General features: G+C 35.9%; 1 protein-coding gene across 1 annotated transcript in view; it reads left to right on the top strand.

Moving 5' to 3' along the window:
* Positions 1-27,364, top strand: part of DMD (dystrophin) — a 2,084,073-nt gene that overhangs the window by 943,022 nt on the left and 1,113,687 nt on the right. Inside the window, 1 exon segment of the mRNA NM_001003343.1 lies at positions 5,737-5,909. Coding sequence (NP_001003343.1) covers positions 5,737-5,909 — 173 coding nt within the window.

The following is a 27,364-nucleotide window of genomic DNA, read 5'->3' as shown; positions in this document are numbered from 1 at the left end:
CTTAAGCTGGAAGCCACACTAAAATGGAATCTACAAGTTACATCATCAGGAGTTGAGCCACAGCACGTGGCTTCTGTGTGTTTAAAATTTTAGTTGCATTATCAGTTTTGTTTTTATTAGTAGTAAACTTTTCCTCAATAACAAGCTGTTTTATGTCAAATAAAGTGAACTGCTGTGTAGTACTAAGCAAGTTTCAATTTTGTAGTGAAAGAGGATGACAGTGGAAGACTTTCTGCTCTGCCCCGATTTATATTTTCACACTTTGAAGATGGTAAAATTGCTCTGGATAGGATCACCGATGCCCTCCTAAATTGCCAAGTTGCCTTTTCACTCCTGTTCCCAGCTGCATTCGGCTCATCGGCTGCTCCCTCCCTCCTTCCTGATGTTCTTCTTTCTCTTGGTTTTGAAACGCTTTACTCTTCTGGCTCTCCTAGGTCTAATGACAGTTACTCTTTGGGCCCTTTCTCGGCCATTCCTTTCCACGGAGGCTTATCCTTAGACAACCTTTCTTCTCACTCTTTTATTCTAACAAACTTCTCTAAGCAATTTGACCATCTCTTGTGCAATTAAATAACACAGGGGTATTATTCCAGTGACTAGCAATTCTGTATGTAACACTGGTAGAACATAATTTTCACCTGCATTCCTCCAGAGAAGCAATCACAGAGTTTATTTCTATGTTGGCATGCCCTCCTTCCCCTCACATGGTAATATGTGACCTGTCAGTTAAGTATTCTTACTGCAGAATTAAACTGAGTTGCTTAAAAAAAATAATGAAGCCTCCCTATCATAAGTTGTACATGATTTGAAGAGAACACCTTGGAATTTGATAATCTCTCTCCCTCTTTCAGTCTCTCTCACTCTTTCTCTGAAATTTAGGGGATCCCTGGGTGGTGCAGCGGTTTGGCGCCTGCCTTTGGCCCAGGGCGCGATCCTGGAGACCTGGGATCGAATCCCACGTCGGGCTCCCGGTGCATGGAGTCTGCTTCTCCCTCTGCCTGTGTCTCTGCCTCTCTCTCTCTCTCTCTCTCTCTGTGACTATCATAAATACATTAAAAAAAATTAAAAAAAAAAAAAGAAATTTATTCGCATCATCCATAACCATTGTGTTTTACTTGGTCTCAACTTTTCTGCTTTCAGCTGCTTTTTTTTTAGCGTCCTAACATAAGCATTGACTTTTATCCCTTACAACTGATATTCTCTATACCCTCACTTGCTTGTCCTTCACCAAGTCAGGTCTTCATGCACCACAGCCATGAAGTCTTAGAATGAGGCAGGAAAGTCTTCTAGGATCTACCCAAAGCCCCTGTGTGGGGCTTATACAGTTTGCTGGAACCTGCTTTCTGGGAAGCTGCAGGCCCAGCAATAGCCCCACCATATCTGGCCTAGTCTCCATCTCATATGTGGTTAAAACTCTCCCCAGTTTTGTCTGAAAGTAAGCAAAAATATTTCTTTTATTGACACTTATTAAGTTTTTATACTTATATTTATTTATCCTGACAGGAAATGCAAGACCTGTGGATCAGAGAAAACATAATTACTTACTCAAGAGCATCTTAGCACCAGTGCTCATGCCCCAGATCCTCATGGGGCAATGCAGTGAGAGCCATGTATTTATCTGTGTATTCAGGGGTTGCAATATGGGAGGGAATCCCTGAATTTATGATAACAGAGCTTATATAAGGCAGCTGGCATATCTGACAGAGAAAGTGAGATAGAAACAGAGACCCTTGCTCCAGGGGCTAAACAAATCATCTCCTAGAAAGAGAGAAGGGTCTAGGTCTATTATCTTCAGACTATAAATTGGCACATAAGCAAAGGGACCTAGGAAAAGTAAGTTTCCAGGTCTTTCTGGGAAATTCTACTAGTCCGAACACCAAGTTATGTTTGCTATTCAATCATCCTTTAACCTAATTGCCAGTGGCCTTTGCTCAGAAAGCTTAGACCATGCAGACATGTGGAAAAAAAGGGGGCACCTGAGTGGCTCAGATGGTCAAGTGTCCAACTTTGAATTTTGGCCCAGGTCATGATCTCAGAGTCATGAGATAGAGCCCTACATTGGGCTCCATACTAGGCATGGAGCCTGCTTAAGATTCTCTTTCTCCTCCTCCCTCTGCCCCTATACTCCCCTCTCACTTGCATGTGCTATCTCTCTCTGAAAAGAAAGAAAGAAAGAAAGAAAGAAAGAAAGAAAGAAAGAAAGAAAGAAAGAAAAGAGAAAAGAAAAGAAAAGAGAAGAGAAAAAAAGAAAAGAAAGAGAAAGAAAAAAAAGAAAGAAAGAAATGAGAAAAGATGTATGGCCCAACAGTAGTCACCATCTCATTTCTTTTTGCAAAATCTGATGCCAGCTGCCTATTGGGTATCTACAGTCTGATACCCCAAAGGCTTCTCAATATGATCATATCCAAAACCGAATTCATCACTTACACACATGCAAACACAAACACAAACACACACCTGTTTATCCATATGAAATCCTTTTACTCAGTGACACCGCTATTCATCCAGGTGCCCAGGCCAGAAACCTGAGATAATTTAAGTCTTTCCTCTTTTTCACTCAATACCCAGTCACTGAGTTCTCTGAGTTTCCTTCCTAAACAACTTTCTCAATCCAACGGGCACTGGGTGTTATTCTGTATGTTAGTAAATTGAACACCAATAAAAAAAAAAAAATCCAACTCAAGTATGAATACCAACTAGACACTTAATTACATTGATGGTTTTGTTTTTAATTTTGTAGGTGTGATAATGTTATTATGTGTACTTTCCTTGAAACACATTCATATATATTGGAAACATGCTAAAAGTATTTATGGATAAGATATTATATCAGTCTGTTTCAAAATAATCCATTTGAGGAGGTGAATGTGTGCAAGTATAATGAAACAAGGTTGCTCACAGCTTTATAAGAACTGGAACTGGACAATAGGTTCAAGGGGGCTATTTGTACTCTTTTCTTACTTTCATATGTATTTGAAAGTTTTCATCACAATTACTGTATGAATCATGATTCCCTATTGGCGACTGACTTACATTCAGAATCTTGAAAGCACATTACTAAATATCTCTAGCCTCTGTTTGCTGACCCATCTTCTCCTAATCTTGTACATTTCCAAGATGTAAGCCAAAAATGACTGTTCATATTCCCTATCTTTGCGTAAGTGTTACCTAGTAAGCATAATGCCCTTCCCACTTTAACTACTTAGCTACATACACGCCAAATTGCACTTCCTTCATGAGCTCTTTCCTCAGTGTGTGACCAAATATGGCATATGATTCATTCCTTCTTTGAACTTCCAGAAAAGAATAGACTTAGAATGCTCATCAAATTCTTTCTTGTTATCTAGCTGGGGCTTTTTCACTATTATTTTTCCTTCATTTCTCCAAATCATACCCCCCGCTAAGTACCACAATAAGATCCATTTAAAACTTCTTGAAAACAAGGAAATAAAACTGTGCTTCACCAACCTTTGCTTCCTTTATATTGATCCTTGTACATGGAAGAACTCAATGAATGCTTGCTCAATTGACTTGTCTATAATAATTCAGATGAGCAAAATAACCAAATTCATACTAGTAAGACTAGCCAAGTATATAATTTTTAGCATTTTTTGAAAATAAATATTATTAAAGATGTCTATTACATAATGAACTTGTAGTTTGTGATTTTTCCCTTTAAATATGATATACATAAAAAAGTTTGGAGTTAATTTAGAGGATATATTATTTTATTCATTTATTCAACAAAATGCATTGAGTAACCTACCATGTGCCAGGCATAGGTTTAAGTTCTGGAAACCCAGTGAGAGTTCTTAATCTTAATCAGTGAGAGTAAGATAACATTTCCTGCACTTATAGGGTCTAGTCTAGTGGTGTAGAAAGACTGGTAGATATATAATATAATGTTAGTCATAAACGTCATGAAGCAAAACAAAGAATACAGGGAATACAGAATGGTTAGGAATGCTATTTAAAATAGAGTGGTGGAGAAGGATCTTCTTAGATGAGAACGAAGTGAGGGAACTAGTCATATAAATGTCTTGGAGTGAAAGAATATTTTTGGCAGATAGAACAGCAAGTAAAGAAGAAGCCTGGAGGCAAGATAATGCTTGGCATACTTGAGGAACACAAAAAGGTTAATGAGGCTAAAATGTGCTGGACTCAGAGGAGACTAAGAAAAGATTTAAAATCTGAATGGTAGAAAACATACAACCAAGTGATTTAGAACTTTGTAGGCTGTGGTAAAGATTATACGTGTGAGGAGGAACCATTGGAGAATTTTGAACAGAGTAGAATATGACCTGATTTATGTTTTGAAAAAATCTTTTTGGCTCTTGTGTGGATAATTGACTAGGAGAAGGGTAAGACTGGAAGCAGTGAGATCATTTAGGTGGCCATTGCAGTATAATGATAGATTATATCAAAGCTATAGCAAGGGAAGTAATGATAAGTGCTCAAATTCTGTACATGTTCTGGAATTAGAGCCAACGTGACTATCTAACAACTTGGACACTGGAGACTAAAAAAGAAAGGTCAGTGTGACTCTAAGGTTATCAGCCTAATTATTATTTGATATGTCATTTACTGAAATGGGGAAAACCATTGTAAGAGAGGGATAAGGGGATACAGCTCAGAATTTTGTTGGGGTCATGTTAAATTTGAGATGCCCATGGGATATCCAAATGTCAATAAAGCAGTTAAATTCGTGAACCTGGTTTCTGAGTTGAGGTTAGGACTGGAAATAGAAGTTTGAGAGTCACCATTGTATAGACGGTATTTGCAGTCATGGGACCAATTAGGGAGTATATATAGAGAGAAGGAAAGAAATGTCAAAACTAAGCAGAGCACCCAGTATTAAGAGATAAGTCAGAGAAGGATTCAGAAAAGGACTGAGGAAACAGTAGACAAGAAGGTGGAAGAAAAACCAGAAGAGTTCAGGTTATAGAAGCCAAATGAAGATAGAATTTTAAGATGGAGGGAATGATCAACCATATCAAGATGAAGACTGTGAATTACCCATTGAATCTGAACATGTTGAAATCACTGGGCTTCAAGGACAATGATTTTAAAAAGGCAGGAATTAAGAATTGCAAGACTGATCAACAATAGCCAAATTATGGAAACAGTCTAATGTCCATTGATTGGTGAATAGGTAAAGAAGAGGTGGTATACACACACACACACACACACACACACACACACACACACACACACACAGTAGACTCCCTCTCAGCCATAAAAAAAAATGAGATCTTGCCATTTGCAATGACATGAATGGAGCTAGAAGGTATTATGCTAAGTGAAATAAGTTGGTCAGAGAAAGACAAATACTATGTAATTTCACTCATATGCAGAAGTTAAGAAGCAAAACAGATCAAAATAGGGGGGGAGAAAAAAGAGAGGGAGGTAAACCATAAGAGAGACTCTTAACTGTAGAGAGCCAACTGGGGGTTGCTGGAGGGGAGGTGGGTAAGGAGATGGGCTAAATGGCTGATGGGTATTAAGGACAGCACTTGCTGTGTTGAGCACTAGGTGTTATATGTAAGTGATGAATCTCTAAATTATATTCCTGAAATGAATATTACATGGTAACTAACTAGAATTTAAATAAAAACTTGAATTATTAAAAAAAAAAGAATTGCAAGACTTTTATTTCTGGGGTTTATCAATTTCCTTTTCTCTATCTCCATAGAAGCTGATTCATTTCTGATGTGTTTCAAATTTTCTATATTGTAGAACATAAAAGACAGCCTGCAACAAATCTCAGGTCGGATTGACATCATTCACAATAAAAAGACAGCAGCATTGCACAGTGCCACTCCTGCAGAAAGGGCAAAGCTCCAGGAAGCTCTCTCACGGCTTGATTTCCAATGGGAAAGAGTTAACAATATGTACAAGGACCGACAAGGGTAGGTAACACTTTTATTTTTTCAAATTACTATACCTGTTTTCAGAGAACTCTGGAGTTCATTTCAGTGTTCCCCATGGGAAGGTAGGGAGGCAGATAGGGAGAAGTATTACTATCATTGGAAAAAGGTAAGTGAAGTAAGAACAAATAATGATGAACCGACTAATGAGCTGAGTTCTAGAAATTATTCTATACTGGGGTTAGCATTGCATTGGAGCACTATATTACCTTCTAAAATTTCACATGGTGTCAAATAGGTTTTGTCATTTAATTGAAGTGGTTTAAATAACTACAATAATAAATGTGTATCTTTGGTCAAATCTGTGTCATGTATTTTTGTGTCTTATATATTTATAGCAGATTGATATTTAGATTAATGTGTTTGAAATATAAGCTACCAGTGAAAAGTTGATTTTCACTTACTACTTTTATTTTGAAGATGATTCATAACATGTTGCAGTCCCCCTACTCTTTTTGCTATAAAGAATTTGTTAAGTTGATTTAAAATAATTTTTCAGTGTTTGCCTGAATTAACATATCTAGTTTGTGACCACATTTTCAAAAATTAATGTACATTCTTTAGCCTCATACTGCAAGAAGGTAGAATATTGTTTTCTTTTCCCATTTTAGATTAAAAGTAATGGAGTTCTAATGATTTAAAATAATTTGTTTTAAAGATTATAGTCTCAAGATAGTCTCCTTTATTATTTTCAGATAAAATAAAATCATCTTTAATAACTACAGGGAACCTCTCCCTTAACTCTCTTATCTGTCCATTTCTAAATATCCTTACTTCTATTTTAGTTTTTTATTTACTAATGTAGGTTACTAAACTGATACTTATAGCAGAAATCTCAGTTAATTCTAATGATCATTCTCATTTTCTTCCCAATTATATTTTATCCAGAGTTGTTTTTCTAAAGTGCAAGACTGGGGCAACCTGAGCTCAGTTGGTTAAGCATCTGCCTTCAGCTCAGGTCATGATCACAGGGTTCTGAGATTGAGCCCCACATTGGGCTCCCTACTCAGCAGGAAGTCTACTTCTTCCTCAATCCTCTACACTGCTCATGCTCTTTCTGTCTCAAATAAATAAATAAAATCTTTAAAACATAAGGGGAAGAACTTCAGTCCTATTATCTCATTCTCCTTAGAATAAAGTCCAGATTCCTTAATTGGGCATATAAAGCCTTCATATGACCCTTGTTCTTTTGTTCAGCCTCACGGCTTATCAGTTCCTGCCTGTCCTATAACCTCTCCGAATTCTGTTCTACCATTATGAAATTGAGTTGAAGATTCCCAAATATTTTGTGTTCGCTCTGGCCTGCCAGTCCTTCAGGTCTCACCTATGATGTTGTTTCCTTCTTCATGTCTTAAAACTGTGAATTGATGATAAAGTCTAGAAACGTAGGTATTCTTTAAATATTTATGTAATATAACACCAGCATTCCATTTGTATAGTTGCAAATATTGCCAGACTTGCTGGCTGCCCTTATCACAGGGCCATCAATTTGTTTACTTTTCTGCCCACTGCACAAGCTCCTTTAAAGACAAGAGCTATATTTTATTTTGTGTGACATGCTCAGGATTAATATGACACAGGTAGCCCTTGAATAACACAACTTTGAGCTGCAAGGGTCCACTTGCAGTTTTATGTATAGGTAGTTTTTTTAAATAAATACAGTATAGTAACATAAATGTATTTTGTCTTCCCTATGGTTTATTAATAATATTTTTCTATATCTTGTTTTTTAAAAGAATACAGTATATAATACATACACAAAATATGTGTTGATAGATTGTCTGTGTTATCAGTAAGGCTCTCAGTCGACATTAGCCTGTTAGTAGTTACATTTAAGCAGAGTCAAAAGCTGTATGTGGATTTTTTACTGTACAGGGGTCAGTACCCCCAACACCCACATTGTTCAAGGGTCATGTGTACTGAGTTTCAAGTAGATTTTTAATGTGTCTGGATTCAAGTTTCCTCCTAGAAACCTGAGGACATTTCTCCCTGGATGATCTAATAGTTTATCTCAAATTACTGGAAAGCAGCTGATCCCAGGGGTTCCAAAGCCAGTCTTTATCAATAAAAGAAAAGAAACTCAGCAGCCCTGTGTATACACTGCAAACATCAAACTTACTGTGCCACCAGTGCACCTTTTCTCAATATCCCACATTGAGGTATTATGAGCCTCTGCAAGCTACTGCAGTGAGGTCAGTTTCATCACCTTTTTAAGGAGTTCTCATTCTACTATTTGGATGTTCTTATCTCTGTTCTTTTTGCTGAATTTTCTCCTAGCCATCCAGGTCAGCAATACCATCCCCTAAGAACTGTGAAGCGTTCTGAAGTAGCCAGTGATTACTGTGATTTATAGGCATCTACCACTCTTGCACTAAAGCAGAGGTGTAACTTTCTGCTTTGTGAGGCTTCTTCCCCATTTCGTTTATTTTATTTTTTGGCCTATGAGCTAGGTATTCTCTTCCCACAGGTTCATACAGATGTTTCCTTTCAACCATAGACTATATTTTTTTAAGATTCTATTTATTTTGAGAAAGAGAGAACATGAGCAGGGGGCGGAGCAGAGGAAGACGGAGAAATAGACTCCCTGCTGAGCATGGCCCAACATGGGGCTCCATCTCATGACCCTGAGATCATTACCTGGGCTAATGACAGACGCTTAACTGACTGAACCTCCCAGGTGCCACAACCATGGACTTTAAAATAAGCAGAAACACCAGTGCCATTCTGCTGAATGGGTAAGCTGAAATCTCACCCCAAATCTGGGGTCTTCCCTATGTCTGGCAAAGGATGGCATGACTCTAACCCCATTAGACTCATTCTTTTCATACCTAGTGGCTGGAATTAGTATCTTATTTTTATTCTAATTGGCCATTTCTAGGAATTGGTTAGGAACTCTTAAATTGCCTATGGCTTCTAGTCTAGTCTCAGGTAAAACTGTTTTAAGTCTTGCTTATGAGCACAGACTCTAGAGTCCACAAATTGTTTTGGAATCCTGCTTTGCTGCTGACTAGCTATTTACCCTTGAGCAAGTCCCTCACATTTTTTTTTTGCTTTACAATTCCCTTATATATAAAAGAGGATAAGCATATTTTCTAAGTCATAGGGTTGTTACAAGGCTTCAATGACATAATGCATGTAAAGTGCTTACTGGATTGTTTATACATGATAATGACTCAAACTTGGCAATTTTGATGATAAAAATGATGGGTTTTTTTTTGGCTTTTTTTTTTTTTGCTTGTTTTGGCTTTTTGCCTGTTAATTTATTCTTGCTTTTTTTTATTTTTTTTTATTTATTTTTATTTTTTTTTTATTTTTTTTTACATTTTCCTGAACACTACATGGAGATGACTTAAGTTCAGTCCCTACTTTGAAGAACTTCCATTCCTGGAGAGAAATTGGACAAATGGGCAATAAGATATGGGTTGATACATATGAGCTATACTGGACTAGAATAAGATCCCTGGGGAATGGAATAGGAACATCAGGAGTAAAGCAACATCTACGGACCATTCAAGGTTCTGATTCACAACTAACAGAAAGTGACTCTGGTTACTTTAGCTAGACTTATCTAATTTATTGGAAGGATATCAGGTAGCTTATGGAATTAATGAGAAAGCCTGAAAGCCAGGTTTAAAAATAGGCAGAATCCATCAAGGAAGACCAAGCTAGGCATCCAAAAACACATTTAGTATCAAGCTGCAAGATGAATCTGAATTATAAACTGCCTGCATAGCCATGGTCTGCTGGTACACCAGAGGTACCATTGCCACTGGATATTGCTTGTTACTAACACTGCCAAAAATATCTAAATTATAATTTCTTTTCTTGTAATTAACTTTATTTTTTTTTATTGGAGTTCAATTTGCCAGCATATAGTATAACACCCAGCGTTCATTCCGTCAAGTGCGCCCCTCAGTGCCCGTCTGGGCGACGGACTGTCATTAACTTTAGAATTAAAATTTCTGACAGAATAATTTGATATAGCTGGGTTTGTTTGCTTGTTTTTCTCCGAAGGACCAATTAGCAAATATTTAGTCTTTGCAGGCCATATAATCTCTGTGGCAACTACAGAATTCCACTTTTGGAGGGTGCAAGAAACCACAGATGGCACATATCAATGGGCATGGCTTGTTCTAATAAAAATTTATTTAATATATCAGAAAGGGAGACAGAACATAAAGACTGCTAACTCTGGGAAACGAACTAGGGGTGGTAGAAGGGGAGGAGGGCGGGGGGTGGGAGTGAATGGGTGACGGGCACTGGGTGTTATTCTGTATGTTAGTAAATTGAACACCAATAAAAAATAAATTAAAAAAAAATTTATTTACAAATGTAGGTGATTGACCAGAATTTGCTGGTGGGCCATAAGTTGCTGACTCCTGTTATAATGCAAGCTTAGACTATTTAAGTACATTCTAACTGCCAGGGTCAGGAAAAATAAACAGCTGGAATTTGGGCTCCATTGCAGTTGTAGACATGTCTCCCACCAAGGCTCATACAATAGTAGATTATTGAATCTTTGGAGGGATTAAAAACTATACATTCATAAATAAACACTGCAGCCTTCATGGTGGGTCTCAACAAAAATGTCATTAATTTTTTAATAAGCCAACTTGAGGTTAAATCAAAATGCCTTTGAGCCAGTAAGAATGGCTATGTTGGTAGTTTTTTTCATACATGATTCATGTATGACAGTGTATTAGTCAGCCATTACCAAATATGGTGGTATAAAACACCCCAGAACCCAGTGACTTAAAACAACAAGTATTTATTTTCATGGTAGTAGGTTTTTAAGTTACCTGTGGTTTGGCTGAGCGAGGCTGGGCTCAGGTGGGTAGCTGTTTCAAGCTGTGGATTAGCTGAGAGAAGTTCCAGGATATGTGTCAGATTAAGGTCTGCTACATATATATCTTTTTCCTGGACTAAACATGAAGGGTCAGTGGCATCCTCCTTTCATGACAGATCACCAGAGCATGGACCAGACATAACCTGCCTTCTGGACCTGTGCTTATGTTATGGACCACTTATGGCCTGTGCCCACATTAAGTTCACTTACATTCCTTTGACCAGAGCAAGCCTGTCATCAAAAGAGTGGCAAAGTAGTCTCTTCCTACAATGGAAGCTGAAGAGAAGTGAATATTTGTTGAATAGTCTAAACTCTTGTTGATAGTTAATAATTAATAATAAAGAAGTTTTTACAGCTAGAAATAGCCCTAGTGATTTTGTCCTGTTTCACCGTTTTACAGGGGAGTCAAAATGACAAAGATGTTAAATGATTTACCCAAACACGTATTAAATAGCATATCTGCATATTTCTGTTTCACCAAAATATTTAGCTCTAATAGGTTCGCAGTTTATACTCACAGTAAGCTACAAATATGAGAAAATGCATTAGACTCTCTGCATTCCTAAGGCATAGGTTCTGCGACCATCATTAATCACCAAATTCATAAATGCTATAATGGCAAAATTCACCTTTCTTTTAAAGATTTAACTTATTCACGAGAGACACACAGAGAGAGGCAGAGACATAGGTAGAGGGAGAAGCAGGCTCCCTGCAAGAAGCCCGATGTGGGACTGGATCCCAGGACTCCGGGATCATGACCTGCGCCAAAGGCAGACGCTCAACCACTGAGCCACCCAGGCATCCCAAAACTTGCCTTTATTAAATGTCATAAAGTAAAACAGACATTACTTTTTAGGTGAGGAAAGGTAGAGAATTAAAAGCCAGACTGATTTGTGATTGCTCACTCATTATCTAAGAGACCTGCTTTCATACCTTGTCTTCTAACAAATAGAATTTCAACATGTGTCTCAGTAAAGTTGTGAATCTCCAAAACACTAAAAGTGGCTTTTTTCCTGTGGAAACACAAATAGTAAACACCATGAACATTTAATTCATGAATCTTGTGTATCTATATACCTATCCATGTATATGAATATATATATATTTATATATATATTCATATATATGTATGTATATATATATACTCACACATATATATGTAAAATAAATATTTAACTTTTGGAGAAATTAACATTGCTGCTGAATTCTGTTTTTTATCTAATTCTTGATGGGTACTCACTGCTTCTAAAAGATACTTACAGGAAGCCTGTGAAAATAAAGAGATAGTTAATCTAATACACACCTAGTATTCGAGAAATACAGTCCAGTCTTTTCTTTCAACAAACACTTAAGGAGTGCCAGATACTCTGTTGTCTTTAACTTTGTTTCTGATACCATCTTTACTATCCCTCAAACCATTAATGAATTTGCCCCACTTTCATGAAATTACTCCCCAAGCCTAAGAGGATAGCACGGTTCAAATGAGATAATAAAAATGAAAGCAGTTTCTAGACTACACATTGCTGTACAGCCATAAGATGGCATTATTGTGTAGCAACACAGTTCTTATCTGACATCAAGTAAGTGATTTTTTTTTCAAAATCGTTATTCCTCCTTGGAATCCCATTTAGTCAGATATTTTGGGATGGCTCACCCATACATGTAAGTAGTTAAATTCAATGTGATTCTGAGCTTTAGATCTGATGTAAGGAAGATGTGAGTGTAAGAGTATTGGTTCTTACAATACTGAATTTTTAGAACTAAATGAAGTGTCAAAAAATGAGGAAATTAGGTTGAGGACATTTAAAGAAATCAAATACTATTACCAGTGGTAGTTCAGAAAATAAGAAATAGGAAGATAGTGCTACAGAAAAGAAGCCAGTTGCAAAATAATACATGTTCTATGAGTCCATTTATACAAAACTCAGAAATGGGCATATTGGGAGGTGAAAGATCGGATATGGTTACCATTGTGAAGGATAGTGATTATCAAGGGCAGATCACTTGATCTGGATGTTGTTTGCATTGATCGATTAAGAAAGTTGATGAAACTATACAGTCATTATTTGTACACTTTTCTGTGTATAGGCTATGCTAGAATGAATTTTACACTTAAAATTTTAAAATAATACATGGATTCTTTTTTTTAAGTATGAGAAGGACCTAACCTCAAAGTTTAAAAAATGTATAGCTTACAGAAGAGCATATTACATTGTTGTACATTTGACATTTCACCCGGACCCCTGAATACTTTATAATTGACCAGTACCTACTCTCAGATACGTAGGCTCTATGGCTCTAGAGAAAGTTTTCCCAAATTTACCACCATCAAGCTAGAATCACATGCTAATAGGATGCTGGGAGATGGAGAGCATGAAGCTTCTTCCCCAGGGATTTCTTTTTGTTTAGCTCCCTTAGTGCCTTAGTGCAAAGCCCACAATATTAATGGACTCACAGACTCTTGCTGCCATTTGTACTGCATGAAGGAAAACGAGACAATGAAAGAAATGAAAGGAAGGGGGGAACAGGAATAGAAACCAAAGAAATCTGATTTGAAGAGAAAGTGCCTTAATCATCTCTGTATTCAGACTTTGAGGAATGAGCATGTAATTCTGAAAGTGCACTCTTAATGCAGCTTTCTCATAAGCATTTTCTATCTCACTTGTAATTTTTCTTCTGAGACATTCAACAAATATTTTTCTCTCATGTCAAGGTGAGGGAAATAACCCTGTACTCCTCACAGAGGGAAAGAATAATATACTAATCCACATGTCATCACCATACAATTTTATCCTCTAAAGTGGAAGCTAGAGGGACAGATGCATAATCTGGGAGCTTTTCCAGAATTGTTTGTTCCTAAATGAGACATTCAGCCATAGCAGCATTAGCAGCCTCTTCTATTTGTCACAGTGCCATATGTAGTTGGGAAGATACATGATAAGCACACACAGGATCCTGATGACTCAGGAAAGATTAACATTGCAGTCTTATAATTAGCCTCTACTAAATGTAAAGATTTTCAAGCAAGATTGGATCTTCATATTCCCCCCGCCCAGGTATATGTATATGTGCCAATACATGACTCTACTGTTAGTTTTTGTACTTGGGAGAATTAAGGAGAGGTGGAGGGGAAAAAAGCCCTGAACATGGGAAAATCTTTTTATATCTCATTCCAGAATCAATGTTGTACTGACCAAGGAAAAGATTCTCACACATTCATTCATGAGACTGATATATCAGAAGATGTGTTGAATTGAAGAAGTGAAATTTTCTATTTATGACCCATTTTGTTTTCACTGTTGAGACCATGATGTATGGGAAAGGCTTCTGTTTTGGTTCTTTGCATCGAGTTCTTTTTAAAAGAAAAAATCCTTATTTATTAAGTCATTGATTTGATAGAATTCATTTCTAAAACTTAGTTATCTGTGTAAAGAAAATAACACATCATTTATCTCTAACGATGTATTGGGAAATAATCATACACAGAGGCATATTCACCAATTTACCTAAGCACCTCTGAAATTTTTAAAAAATATTTTAATGTTTACTGTTAACTTTCAAGCTTTCCCAGTTAAGCATCTTGTCTGCTATCTGCTCTCCTCCATTTGTCTACAGTGATCTTTCTGATTTATTTTATTGGGTCCTGGATATCAGAAATCATGTCAATTTTGCCTGCTTGTACGATGCCCAGTACAGCACATGTGGTTAATAAATACACTTTGACGATAATGATGATGATGAAAACTATAATTTGACAGCACTGACATTTTATATATGCCAGAAATAAATCACCAGAACTTTAAGAGAGGTGACTTTATTCCTGACCTGTCATTTTCTGTAGTCACTGGCCAGCACACTTCACCTCTACACTGTCTCTTCTGCCCTGTTTTCTCTTGTGTTTTTCAGTGTAGGGGCTTCTGCCTCCTGCACATCATCTTCTCTTTTATGATGCTCTGTTCAAGTATTAATATTTCTTCCCAGGCTTTGTAGGGTCTAAACAAATCCCTACGTATTATTAGTATCTTTTACTGGCCAGTTGTTGCACTTTGTACACCACCGAGAGAGCAATTGTAAGCCAAATAGAGGAGACTTTGTTTTCACCCAGCAGCCCAAAAAGAAGTGTATGATTTGACTGCTGATGCCAATTACATGGAGGTTTTACCACCAGAGGCAAAGCTTTAAGCCACAAAAGATTAATCCTGTAAAGTTGGTGTTTGGAGGTATTTAATATCCATGAATTACCTACCTACCAGTCTCATTAAAACAAACTAATTATCAACAAACAATACTTTTATCTTGTAATTTTTATTTTAAAACTCTGTTTAAAACATGAGCCATTCAGTACTTTGTGCCATTTGAATTAGATACCTAAACTAGCCCTTGATGTAGATTTCCTTTTTTTGAAGCTTTTCTTTAAATTACAGTTTGTTATCATACAGTATAATATTTCCTTGTTTACTTAGAATTTCTTCTGAACTCTTTATTGATGACAACAGTTGGTGAAAGAATTGAATGGAGGGGACCTGTTGTATTTATTTAAGGAAAGGGCTTTTTGAAATGCATTAAATATAAGTTTGTTTCTACCTATCAGCTTATTTTCTGTATGTTCTTATTGCTATTTCAAAGTACTCCAGAGTTGCAGAGTGATTTGCTTTTTATGATAGCCATTTCATACAGGATCATTTGCCTTATATCTTCAACATTTTCAGATTCTTATAAATCTTTACAGTTCACATAGAGGTTAGTTTAAAACTTGCTTCAAATAAGAAATTGACTAGATATAAAATTCATATAATCTTAGAGTTAACCATAGATCAATATCCTGAATCTTTTTCTCAAAGTAATTGAACATTTTTGTTTCCCAGGATAGCCGTATACACACATTTCCATTCTTCACCACAGATGATTCTATTTTTTTGTTGTACAGGGGGCTATAGTTGGCTTGTTTGTTACCTAAATAAACTTGTATTTTCATTATTTTCAAAAGAAAAAGGCTCTAATATAGAAACCAATTTTATGCCTTTAGGACTAGCCTCATTTTGGAAATAATGCCACTATTTAACTTTACTTGTTGTATGTTTCTTGGCTTTGTCATATCACAAATTTCCCTTCTCTAAATATACATTTTCTCCTCTAAATGGAATAGATGGGTTTTGGAAGAAAGCAAAACTGTGCTAAATGTAATCTTTCCAGAAATTCTCATTATCAATTAGAGTTTGTTTTGGCTTCACAAAGATAGAAGCATATTTCTTTCTCCTTAAAGATGTAGGAGTATTCAGTCAAGACAGGTATAATAGCTCTGCTCCTTCCTGCTTTCCGCCCAGCTATCCTTATATGGTGAGCTCTCATTCACATGTTGCAAGACAGAGCCCCCACCACATCCACATTCCAAGAAGCAGGATGGGAGAAGGTGGGAAGAAATGGCAAAGCATACATACTAATTTTCTTTTAATGAAGTTTCCTGGGAGCTGCATTGTTTTACTTATATTCTATTGGCCAGATGTCAGTCATATGCACACCCAAGCTGCAAGGGAGGCCGAGAAATGTTATATTTATTCCTGAATGTTATGTGCTCTGCCAGAAAGTGTGCTCTTGTGGAAAAACAGGAAAATGGATATTGAAAGAGAACTAACAGTCTTCAGTGTATTCACAGAAGTGCGTGTTGTTTTGTTTTGTTTAAAGCAGCCCTAAGAAATATGTCAAAAGGGTAGCTAAGTCTAGAGTTATCTCTTTCCCCTACCATCATTTGATGAACTGTGATTCTGCAAATATCTCACTCTGGCTTCCTGAATTCTGATAATATAAAAATAGAAGTTTTTCATCATTATCCAATACCTGCTTGTTCTATCCCTCCACGTTCCCAAAACATTTTCTCATTAATCAATTTTTGTACCAATTTTACCCCCTTTTTCCAACAAAACCATTGCTTAGCCAAGGAAAGAGATGGATAACTTAGTTGCCATAGTGCTCCTGGAGTATATATTCCCTACTTACTTTGACTAAAATTGGGCCATTCATAAATTATAGCAGTTTAGATTAGTAACATCAAGAATAACCACTAAAAAAATAAGGATCTAAAACCAAAGCAGAAATTGTGACAGTAAACTGAAATTTCAGGACATCGCCTTTTCTGAACATGTGAGATGGATCTCGTGTAAAATTAAAGATCTTTTTTAGCCACACCAATGTGCCAGGCATGCATTCAGTAGATTACATATATAATTGCATCCTCAGGAGAACCTTATTTTATAGACAAGGCACTTGAGATTTAGAGGGAAGAAATAATTGTCTCAAGTGTGCATAGGAAGAATATATCAGAGCCTGTATATTGGCTCAGATTATGAACTCTCTTCTGCTGCATTCCTTGTCTTTTATGCATTTCACATAAGACTTCTTGTATTATTTGTGCTCATTGATTATGTTCTCTCTTCCGGGTGCCATTCTTCAGTAGCAGTAACAGGGATACATATAAAAACTTTTTATTTTTTATTTATTTTTAAAATATTATTTATTTATTTATTCATGAGAGACACACACAGAGAGACATAGGTAGAGACATAGGCAGAGGGAGAAGCAGGCTCCATGCAGTGAGCCCAATGTGGAACTCCATCCTTGGACTCCAGGATCATGCCCTGGGCCAAAGGCAGGCGCTCAACCACTAAGCCACCCTGGCATCCCTAAAAACTTTATAAAACTTGTGTCTGAAACCATTGTTATTTAAAAAGATGTTTAATATTTGGATGCTGGTATCTTCATATCCATTATCTGTAGAGAACTAGACTGTGATTTTATAAGATGCTTGGCAAAGCCAAGTGGTAAGGGATCTTCCCAAGTGCTTGAGGAACCCTGTCTTGTGTTTTTCTACTCATTGTTCAGGACCCAGTGCAGATATCACCATTTGGAATACTGTGCTGGTCTCAATTATTCCAGTCTCCATGTTCCTATAACTCTGTTTATGTAGTTCTCTTATAGGTGCTTATCATGAATTTAAAGGTCTTACATTACTGTGTGCAACTCTGTACCATCCAACAGAGTTTTTGTTACTGTATAGAAGCAGAAACTGTGCCATACACTTCCTGTGACCCCTAAGCTAAACACAACATAATTCATTTTTTAACTGAGGAGACCTTAAATGTAAATGACAAACTGCTCACTCAGAAGTTGTAATATTTTGTAATAAATAAGGTTCTTGTTTCTTTGGTTAACAAGAACTTCATTCCCATTATAGTTTATTTAACCAAATATTTATGTAGGGTAAATTTCATCATATTTGTCTTTGGTTTTCCATAATAATACTGAATTATGACTTTGAAGTATGGGTAGAGCCACATATGAATAATATGAGATCTTGATATGTTCTTTATGGTATGTGAGAGAAATAGACATTCTCTCATAAAGAAAAATATGTCCATTAAGTCACTAAAGTCAACATAGCTTCCTGGTAGAAGTCAACAAACTTTTTGTTTGCTGACTTACTTTCTTGTTTTAACTTCTGTTATTATGGGATGTGGGAGTAGAGATTTGTTATTATTACAAAATTCTGACACTTTAAAAATCTGTTTACTCTGTGAGAATTGCAAATTCTTGCCTATAAGGCAATTTTCACAAGAATTATTTTCTTATTAGTTTTTAGTTTATCCATGGACAGTCTCAAATTCCTTTTGAAAACATCAGTTTCCTCAAGGGAAAGCCACCCATTACAAGCTAAAAATGTGGTTCTTGAGAGATTTCTGCTTGAAACAAACATCTAAAAATTCTGTGTGGTTTCCCCAAATGGTTAGACTTAGAAAAATAAATAACAGTTTAGATGGACATTTTCAAAATTCTTAATATTGAAATAAGTAGTATATTTGAGTAAATTTAAGCTATATATGTTTTTACCAAAGGTAAATTTTGTCTGCTTAATTTCTCTTGCATTTCTTTCTTTTTTATTTTTTTCATTTCTCTCATTTGTCTTTCTCTAATATTCAAATATAAAACTAGAAACTAAGGATTGTAATTCCACGCCCTTTGTTTTGAAGTAATACCAAAGTAATCAGAGATACAATTCTATAATCTTTATGGGTAGCTCCCAATAAGTAGTAGCACTGTGATTAGGACATAGATGCAACTCTCGCATTTGTCTTATCCCTTTTTCCATATCTCCCAATAGTGTAGGGGTGACCCAAGGTAGCTGTCCACTGGGCCCTTACCAAAGTTTGCTAGTAATGGTCAGTTGCTGCTATAATAATTCTACATAATAAACATGCTCAGAATTAACAATAAATCATTATTCTCATGTCAGGGCTACTTTGAGTCAACTCTACTTCAGCCTTTGGGACTGTAGGTTGAATGACTAGATCTGACCCATTTGTTTCATTATGGGGCCCAAGCTGGAAGGGCAGCAGATAGTTGGTGTATATTCATCCATGGAAGAGTTCAGAACTCTCAGAAGGGCAAGCAGAAATATGTGATGCTTTAGAGACCTTGACATAGAACTGACACAGTATCTCTTCAATTCACATCCATTGGTCAAAGCAAGTCACATGGCAAGCCCAATGCCTAGGAGTAGAGGAATAAGCACTGCTCACCATGAAGCCATGCCAAAAGTACAGATACATAATACTACTACAGAATAGAATTGGGAATAACAATTTAAAATACTACACTACTCTGGTAGAGTATTATAGCATCCTTTAACATTTTTGATGGCATGCATGTAACTTCCTGAGAAAACTCAAGTTGCTGATTCCACTTGAAAATGTATCCTGAATCCACTTTTTTGACAGGTTTTATCTCTAATCCAGTATGTTGGGGGGACTTTTATTTTGTATAAAAAACCTCCTGTAATATTATGAAGCAGAAATTTAAAGACCCTTGAAAAATAGAATATTGAAACAAATTTGGAGTCACAGTTTTATTTACCAACTTGAGAGTCTCCTTGTGCTTCAGCACACTTGGAAGTTGGATTTCCAAATAGCATCATGACTTTCCATACCCAGCTGTCTGCTGCTTGAAACTACCATAAGCTGACTATCACGGCTCACAGTATACCCTTGAAGAAGGCCATCTGGTTTATGTCTCTTGGCAAAATTTGTTTAAAAACAAGCAGCTGCATGACAAAGTAAGAAGGAGTCTCTGTCTAGCTGTGGTAAATAAGTAGGTTTGCAATGCACATAATAAAGCATTTTGTAATCCAAGCCAACATTTCTAAAAGGGAAACATGCTTTTCTCACAAATAAAAGAAAAAAAATCACAGAATTAAATTGCATGGAAGGGACTCTATCAAATTTATATTTCAGTGGCTTAATATTATGAGAAAAATAAAAGTTTATTAGATGCACCCTCTGGTAATAACTAGTTTTTGTATACTTATATAAAATCCAATGATTGGAAATTATTTTGAATTACATTAGAATTCAAATTTCTTAAAGACCTATTCTTTGAAACCTAACACTAATTGGTATTCAATGATTTCTATCAGGTTTCTGTGTATCTCATTACACTTAGTCTGTCTCAAGAAGCATACACGCTACATTTTTTTTTTTTGAAAGCATGAATTGATTTTCCAGTTCAGTTAAGGTCTTTTTCTCAACTCTGTCAATGGGGTCAGAGTAGCCATGGTTAAGGATTGATTTTGGCGTTAATAAAAATTTTGAGGTTAAGAGCGTTGGTTTGGGTTGCTCCAAAAGCAAATCCTGAGACAGGGATTTGAGTTCAGGTTGTTTATTTGGGAGGTGGTTCAGGAAGCTGTGGTTCAGTTGTGTGGTGGTAAGCAAGGGAAGAGAAAATAGCCTATGTGGAATTCAGCAAGCCAGCCACTACTGTGAGGGACTGGAGCTTAATTCCATGGAGAAAGGCTGAGAGAGTATAAAACAGGTGCATCTCAGTCACGTTAAGCAAGGAGCAGGAGGACTGTGATGTTTACACTCCAGCTCTTAGTCATTACAGCAGCTGTTGGACATTGGCCAGGTTACACTGGAATGTCAAGAGTCAAGAGAGTGGATGAAGCTCCAACTGGATCTGCTATACTATAGAGGGAGGGACATTATTTCAGTTAATAAGGCCCACTGTACTAGCTGTTCACTTTTCTGCTTATTGTGCTACTTTTCTGATTTCTGCAGTTGTCTGGATCATGCTTTATCCTAAGCATTTGCATGTTGATGCTTGTGTCTATATCTCTCATTCTTCCTCATTGATTTGTTTGTTTATTCTTATACTGATGTTTACCTTTGTTATTTCTATGTACTTAACTGTGGCTCGGTCTTTGAATTATTGAATCTTGCATTAAAATTTTAATAAGGACTTAGTTTTTTTTAAGTGGGATTCATACCAATCAGAGACACAATTAGAACTAAAAATTAAAGGTTGCAGACACAGTCCTTCTTAGGTCAAATTCTTGAATGGCATAGAAGACTTGAATTTTCTGTCGCCAATAAATAACTTATTTGGGAGATTTATTTTTTTTATTTATTTTTTTTAGCGATTATGATGACATGGTATTTATTTTATTTGGGAGATTTAAAAAAAAAGAATTAATTTAGGAAAGTTTTATTTGTATTCCCAGTTTATCACAAGTCTTAGGTGAAACAGTGTTATTTCTAGCATCAAAGGACAAGTTAAAATTACGCCTACTTTTTTGCAGATTTCTTGAAGACTTCTCGTACTTGTTTGGATAAGCAGACTACATTCATGGCATTGGTTAGACATTCTTTACCATTCTTTTACATTTTCAAAGTTAAAGTCTTGGAAGATCAAAAACACAAATTTTTGGAGGTCTCTAGAGAAGCCAAGAATACATTGGCTCTCACTAGAGATGAATGAAGACAAATTTTATTCATTAGTTAATTTTACCTCATGATCAGAATTCTTTCCCACATTAAAATCATTCAGTTTATGAGTGGTAACATAAAGAGTAATGATAATGAATAGAGAACTAGAAGACTTAACCGTATGACAGAAAAAGAGCAAAATTTTTGAAATGTAGAAAGAAGAAAATTTCAGGGAGACATGAACAAGGCTGGAAATATTTTAAGGTTGAAGAACACAGAAAATAAGTGAAAATAAAACAAATGAAAATCCTTCATTTATTGGGAAGAGGACTGCAAGTTGCGTGAAGGTTCTTTTGAATGAGACTGTATAATGTTTGCCATTCATTTGGGGAATATAAAAAATAGTGAAAGGGAATAAAGGGGAAAGGAGAGAAAATGAGTGGGAAATATCAGTGAGGGCAACAGAACATGAGAGACTCCTAACTCTGGGGAACGAATAAGGGGTAGTGGAAAGGAGGTGGGCGGGAGGTTGGGGTGACTGGGTGACGGGCACTGAGGGGGGCACTTGGCAGGATGAGCACTGGGTGCTATGCTATATGTTGGCAAATCAAACGCCAATAAAAAAATACCAAAAAAAAATAAAGTGTTATTCTCTGAGTGAAAAAAAAAAGTTCTTTTGTTTTGTTTTGTTTCTTAATAAGGAAATACCTGTGGAAAATCTGGGGAATTAGGAAATCTAGACTTTTATAACTGTTGTTACAAAGGTCACAAAGGAAATTAAATTGTAGACTGAGTTTAAAAGCATTCGAATTAAAAGAAAAAAAGCATTCGAATTACGTCCAGTCCCATTTTTTTCCAGGATTTTGTACACAGCAAGAAAATAGATCATAGCATAGCTAAAGAGGAACATTTAGGTTTTCACTAGTCTTAGTACAGACTGCTTTGTGGACTCTTTGGGTTTGGGGACTTATATCAATCATGAAAGGTACAACCAATTATTGTATTATAATAATTTAATAATTATTATTATACAACCATATTGGCAGGACAGAACCATGTGTTTTCTTAAAGTTACATTGTAAATAAATAAAAGGCACTAAGAATATATCTTGTATGAAGAAGACTAACCTTATCATTTTCATCAATGGCCATAAAATCCCATTCCTTACCTATACAGTACCTTAATATTTCTGCTTTTTTTTTTTCAAAAAATAGTCATAAGGGACGCCTGGGTGGCTCAGCAGTTGAGCATCTGCCTTCAGCTCAGGGTGTGATCCCAAGGTCCAGAATCAAGTCCCACATTGGGCTCCTTGAAGGAGAGCCTGGTTCTCACTCTGCCTATGTCTTTGCATCTCTCTCTCTCTCTCTCTCTCTCTCTCTCTCATAAATAAATAAATAAAATCTTTATAAAAAACTAGTCATAAGAGATGTCTTTTATCAATGATGTTTTCCAAAAGCTGTTTCATAGGGAATAACTGTGAATATTAGAAAATATAATATACATGAAATGTTTTTCTTGAAATAGCTCTCTAAATGATTTTCATGATAACATTTCTGCCTATGATGTCTAAATCTTTGTATCAAAGATGGCAAATGGACAGAATTTAAAATACTTATCTCACAAATGTTCTATTATTAATAAGATAATGGAATTTGGAGACAAAATGACAAAAGAAAATGCAGTTTAGCCTTAGTAAGTAAACTCAAAAAGTAAAATGGACTGATTTTACTGCCTTTTTCACATACATGGATTGTTTTTCTACATTAAAGAAATCTATAGACAATGGATTTTCACTCACTTTTTATTCTGAAAACAGTAGTCTCTTAGATTGTATGAAGATAGTTTGGAAGTGAGCTTCATTTACTTCTCTTTCTTTGAATGTCAAATACATGAAATTATTTTTGAAATGAGTACCAAAGGGATAGCAGAGAGTAGATAGAAGAGCAGGGAAGAATTATTTCAGTTAACAGGCCTTGTTTCCCTGTGTTTATCATTAAATGGAAGATTTCTATTACCACTCAACATCCTTGATGGACTTCCTGTAGGGGGAGTTTTTCTCTTCTTTCATTTGTCTCCCAGGGCTAAGACATGTATTTCATGTTATTAGGAAGTGAAAATAAGTTGAGGTTTTCATTAAAAATGCTTTTTTTCATCCTAAGGAAATAATTTTCTTTTTTTTGTATATTTTTTATTGGAGTTCGATTTGCCAACATATAACACCCAGTGCTCATCCCATCAAGTGTCCCCCTCAATGCCTGTCACCCAGTCACCCCATCCTCCCGCTCACCTCCCCTTCCACTACCCCTTGTTCGTTTCCCAGAGTTAGGTGTCTCTCATGTTCTGTCACCTTCTCTGATATTTCCCACTCGTTTTCTCTCCTTTCCCCTTTAATCCCTTCCACTATTTTTTTTATATTCCCCGTACGAGTGAAACCATATAATGTTTGTCCTTCTCCGATTGACTTACTATAAGGAAAGAATTTTCATGGCAATTTCATTTAGAGAAAAGTGACCCCCAGAAAGTTAGTCAATTCCATATGTGTTAATGGTGTCATTTTAATAAATTTACAAAATAAGAGACCAAATTTTGCCAAGTCCCTGACAGTAGCAGTAGTAAAATGTAATTTCTATTGGCATGTGTTCATATTATTTTGACATGGTGGATGGATCTAGTAAGATTGGTAACAAAATGTGCCTTCATGTACTAACATTTAGTGACAGTTATTCTTCCAAAGCATGACAGTGTCCCTAATAGCTTACATTCTGCAAAAGATTCTCTGTTATTGCATGCCAAGTGTTCACCATGTCTCTTTCTTTAGTTTTCTTTGAAAACTTATATCCTATATTTTGTTCCAGAAATATAGTGTTAGAGTAAACAAGCAATGAACAGAAAATGGTTGTATTGTGTATAATGGATCTTTAAGAATACTAGTAGAAATTTTCATGATGTTATTTAGATATCTTCAGGTATATACTTGTGTTTTCTGCACATAAAACACCTATAGCTTAATTAGGCTTCTCAATTCCATGAAGATAGCACTATTACTTCTTATAAGGTCCTCAGGCAAATACATTTCTTGTCTTCTCTTTATTCCTTCCTCTACTTTGATTTCACATCTCAGCATTTATCAGGCTATGTAGACTCTTCCTTTACAATTGTTTTCATGTCCTCTCTTTCTTTTCATTCTTCTTGACATCAGTCTCAAGTCAATAGATTCCTTGTAAGAGATCTCTCCCAACTCAAACCCCTGTCTATTTTGACAGGTTAATCTTTCTAAAGGAGTACTTCCTGTCTCACATTCCCCAGCAAAGAAACCTTCAGTGGTTCTACATTATTAGCCTTGGTTTCCAACTGGTAGCCCCTCGAGACAAGAGAGCTGGAGGATATGCTTTGCTCGATTGTTTTCTGTTGTCTGTAGGGAGCTTTAAAAGGCACAGAAACAGGGCAAGGGTTGGACTGGTCAGTACAATCAGTTTAGCACTTACTGCTTTAAATCATGTAACAGCTTTACAATTTTATGTGTCCTGCCTGTCCCCTGAAGGCATTTGATTTTATAACCCCTTAGCCCAGAGGCTAACATCTAAAATTCATAGCCTAAGATTCACAATCCTAACATAGCTTCTCTAACAACTTCATGAACTCTACAGCTACCTGGACTTATTTTATCCAAAATGCCCTTATTTTACATTCCTTTGGAATATAATTTTACATATACAAATCCTTCCCGAGAGGAAGTGTGTGGGAAATATCAGAAAGGGAGACAGAACGTAAAGACTGCTAACTCTGGGAAACGAACTAGGGGTGGTAGAAGGGGAGGAGGGCGGGGGGTGGGAGTGAATGGGTGACGGGCACTGGGTGTTATTCTGTATGTTAGTAAATTGAACACCAATTAAAAAAAAAATCAGAAAAACAGCAAAAAAAAAAAAAAAAAACAAAAAACAAATCCTTCCCACTTGTCACCGTTAAGAAGCTTTGGTTACAAGAACCAGAGACAGTCTTCATTTTCTCTTAAGTAATAGGGTGAAGGAGAGATATAGTATTTTTCACAGAAAATAAAGAAAAACAGCAACCATGGCCACAAAAGAAGATACTGAGAACTCAAGAGTTCATGGAAATTTACTTTTATGGATGCTGCCATCAAAATGGCTTAGCTCTAAACTTCTCCTGTTCCTATTTCTCTTACCTTTAGATTCCAATTCCTAATCTAATTAGCCTAAATTGGGTCATTGTCCCCTTTTAGAGTTTACAGAGCACTATGGTTAAGAGGTCCCCCCAGATCATGTGTAATGAATGAAGATTACAAAGGAAAAGCAGGGTACAATTAATCAAAAGTTGAGCTGTTTAGTCAGAGAAATTAGTAATAACTGCCACTTAGACTTAAACCTGAAGTCTGAGTGATTTAAATGCTTATTTTTTGCTCATAAAATCTGACGTAAACAGGCAACTGTCCTCCATATAGTGACTCAGGGACCTCAAATGCTTCCATCTCGAGTTTTCCTATCTCACAATGGAAATTTCAGAGCCATTGCCAAAGTGGAAATGAGGAATGTGCACTGATTAAGTGCTTCAGAGCAGAAGTAATGCATGACTTCCCTCACACTCCCATTTCTCAGGATCCAGTCATGTTAATCCCACTGCAACCTCAAGGAGTTTGGGAAACATAGGGAGATACTGGCAAATTCCATGAGCACTAATCTCTACCACCATAGGAGGAATATTGGGCATTTTAAAAAAGGAAAAAAAATCAATAAATGATGATCCTTCAATGTCCTGCTCAGTTGCTACCTTTTCTATCTCACTTTCTCAATAAACTCATCAGGAGATGATCTCCAACTCCTTTGTTCATCTGGAGCATTACATTCCACTTCTTGATACTGGCTCCTATTATGATAACTTATAGTCATTCCTTATTCAAATTATAATACAAGTTCCTATGAGACAGTAATCAAGAGTATTAATTTATTTGTCTCCCCATACTATCCAAAGTATGTTTCAATATAGAACAATCTCTGAGGCCTGGATAGTAATATTTTCTTTGAAAGTGTACACAACACAAAGTACATGGAGGATATTCAATAAAAAGATGTTGATTAGTTTTTCAGGCAGATAGCAAATTTCTTACAATATTCCATGTTACTTTATGTTTTGTTGACTTGTGGTCATTGTGAACATAAATTTAATACTACAAAATTCTGTAACAATTTTAAAATAAAATGTAACAATCTTGTATATATTTAAAGAAAATTTTATATTTCATATTAGTGAATGGTACACAGTCATAGCAAATTTAAAACGTAGCAGTAAATGACACAAAATATAGTATTCACATTAGAATGCCTTCTACTGAAGGTGTTTTACATTTCAAAAGTTAGCATGGATATGTACTGAATGTAAAAATAATAAAAAACACTCAAAATAAATGTATTTCACCCATTTGAGTGAGATCTGAAAACATCAGTCATTATATGATATGACTGGGTAGAATTTAAATAGTTATAATTTTAGTGAAGGATTTCCTGTGTTATTTGAAATTGAATTTTTCTATTAAGTAATAGGATTTTAAAGCTAAGCAAAAGCTACATTGGCAAAACAAACAAGATTTACTATGTTATCTTAAGTGTATCCTAAATTCTCTTTAATATTGTGGATAAGATATATATATATGCTTTTAGTTTACAACCAGTTCTGTCTATAATAATTTAAAGTAAACTGTTATTTGTATCTTACATGATACCATGTGAGCACACAATTTGTAGTACAGTGAAATAATTCCAATGAATTATTTTGGCAATTTGGTACCTGAGACCTATTTCTGAATCCTTTTTTTTTTTTTCTATTT

The sequence above is a fragment of the Canis lupus genome, chromosome X (assembly GCF_011100685.1).
Source record: "Canis lupus familiaris isolate Mischka breed German Shepherd chromosome X, alternate assembly UU_Cfam_GSD_1.0, whole genome shotgun sequence".
Classification (NCBI taxonomy): Eukaryota; Metazoa; Chordata; class Mammalia; order Carnivora; family Canidae; genus Canis; species Canis lupus.
The sequence above is the reverse complement of the archived record's forward strand: the minus strand, read 5'-3'. Positions and strand labels throughout refer to the sequence as shown.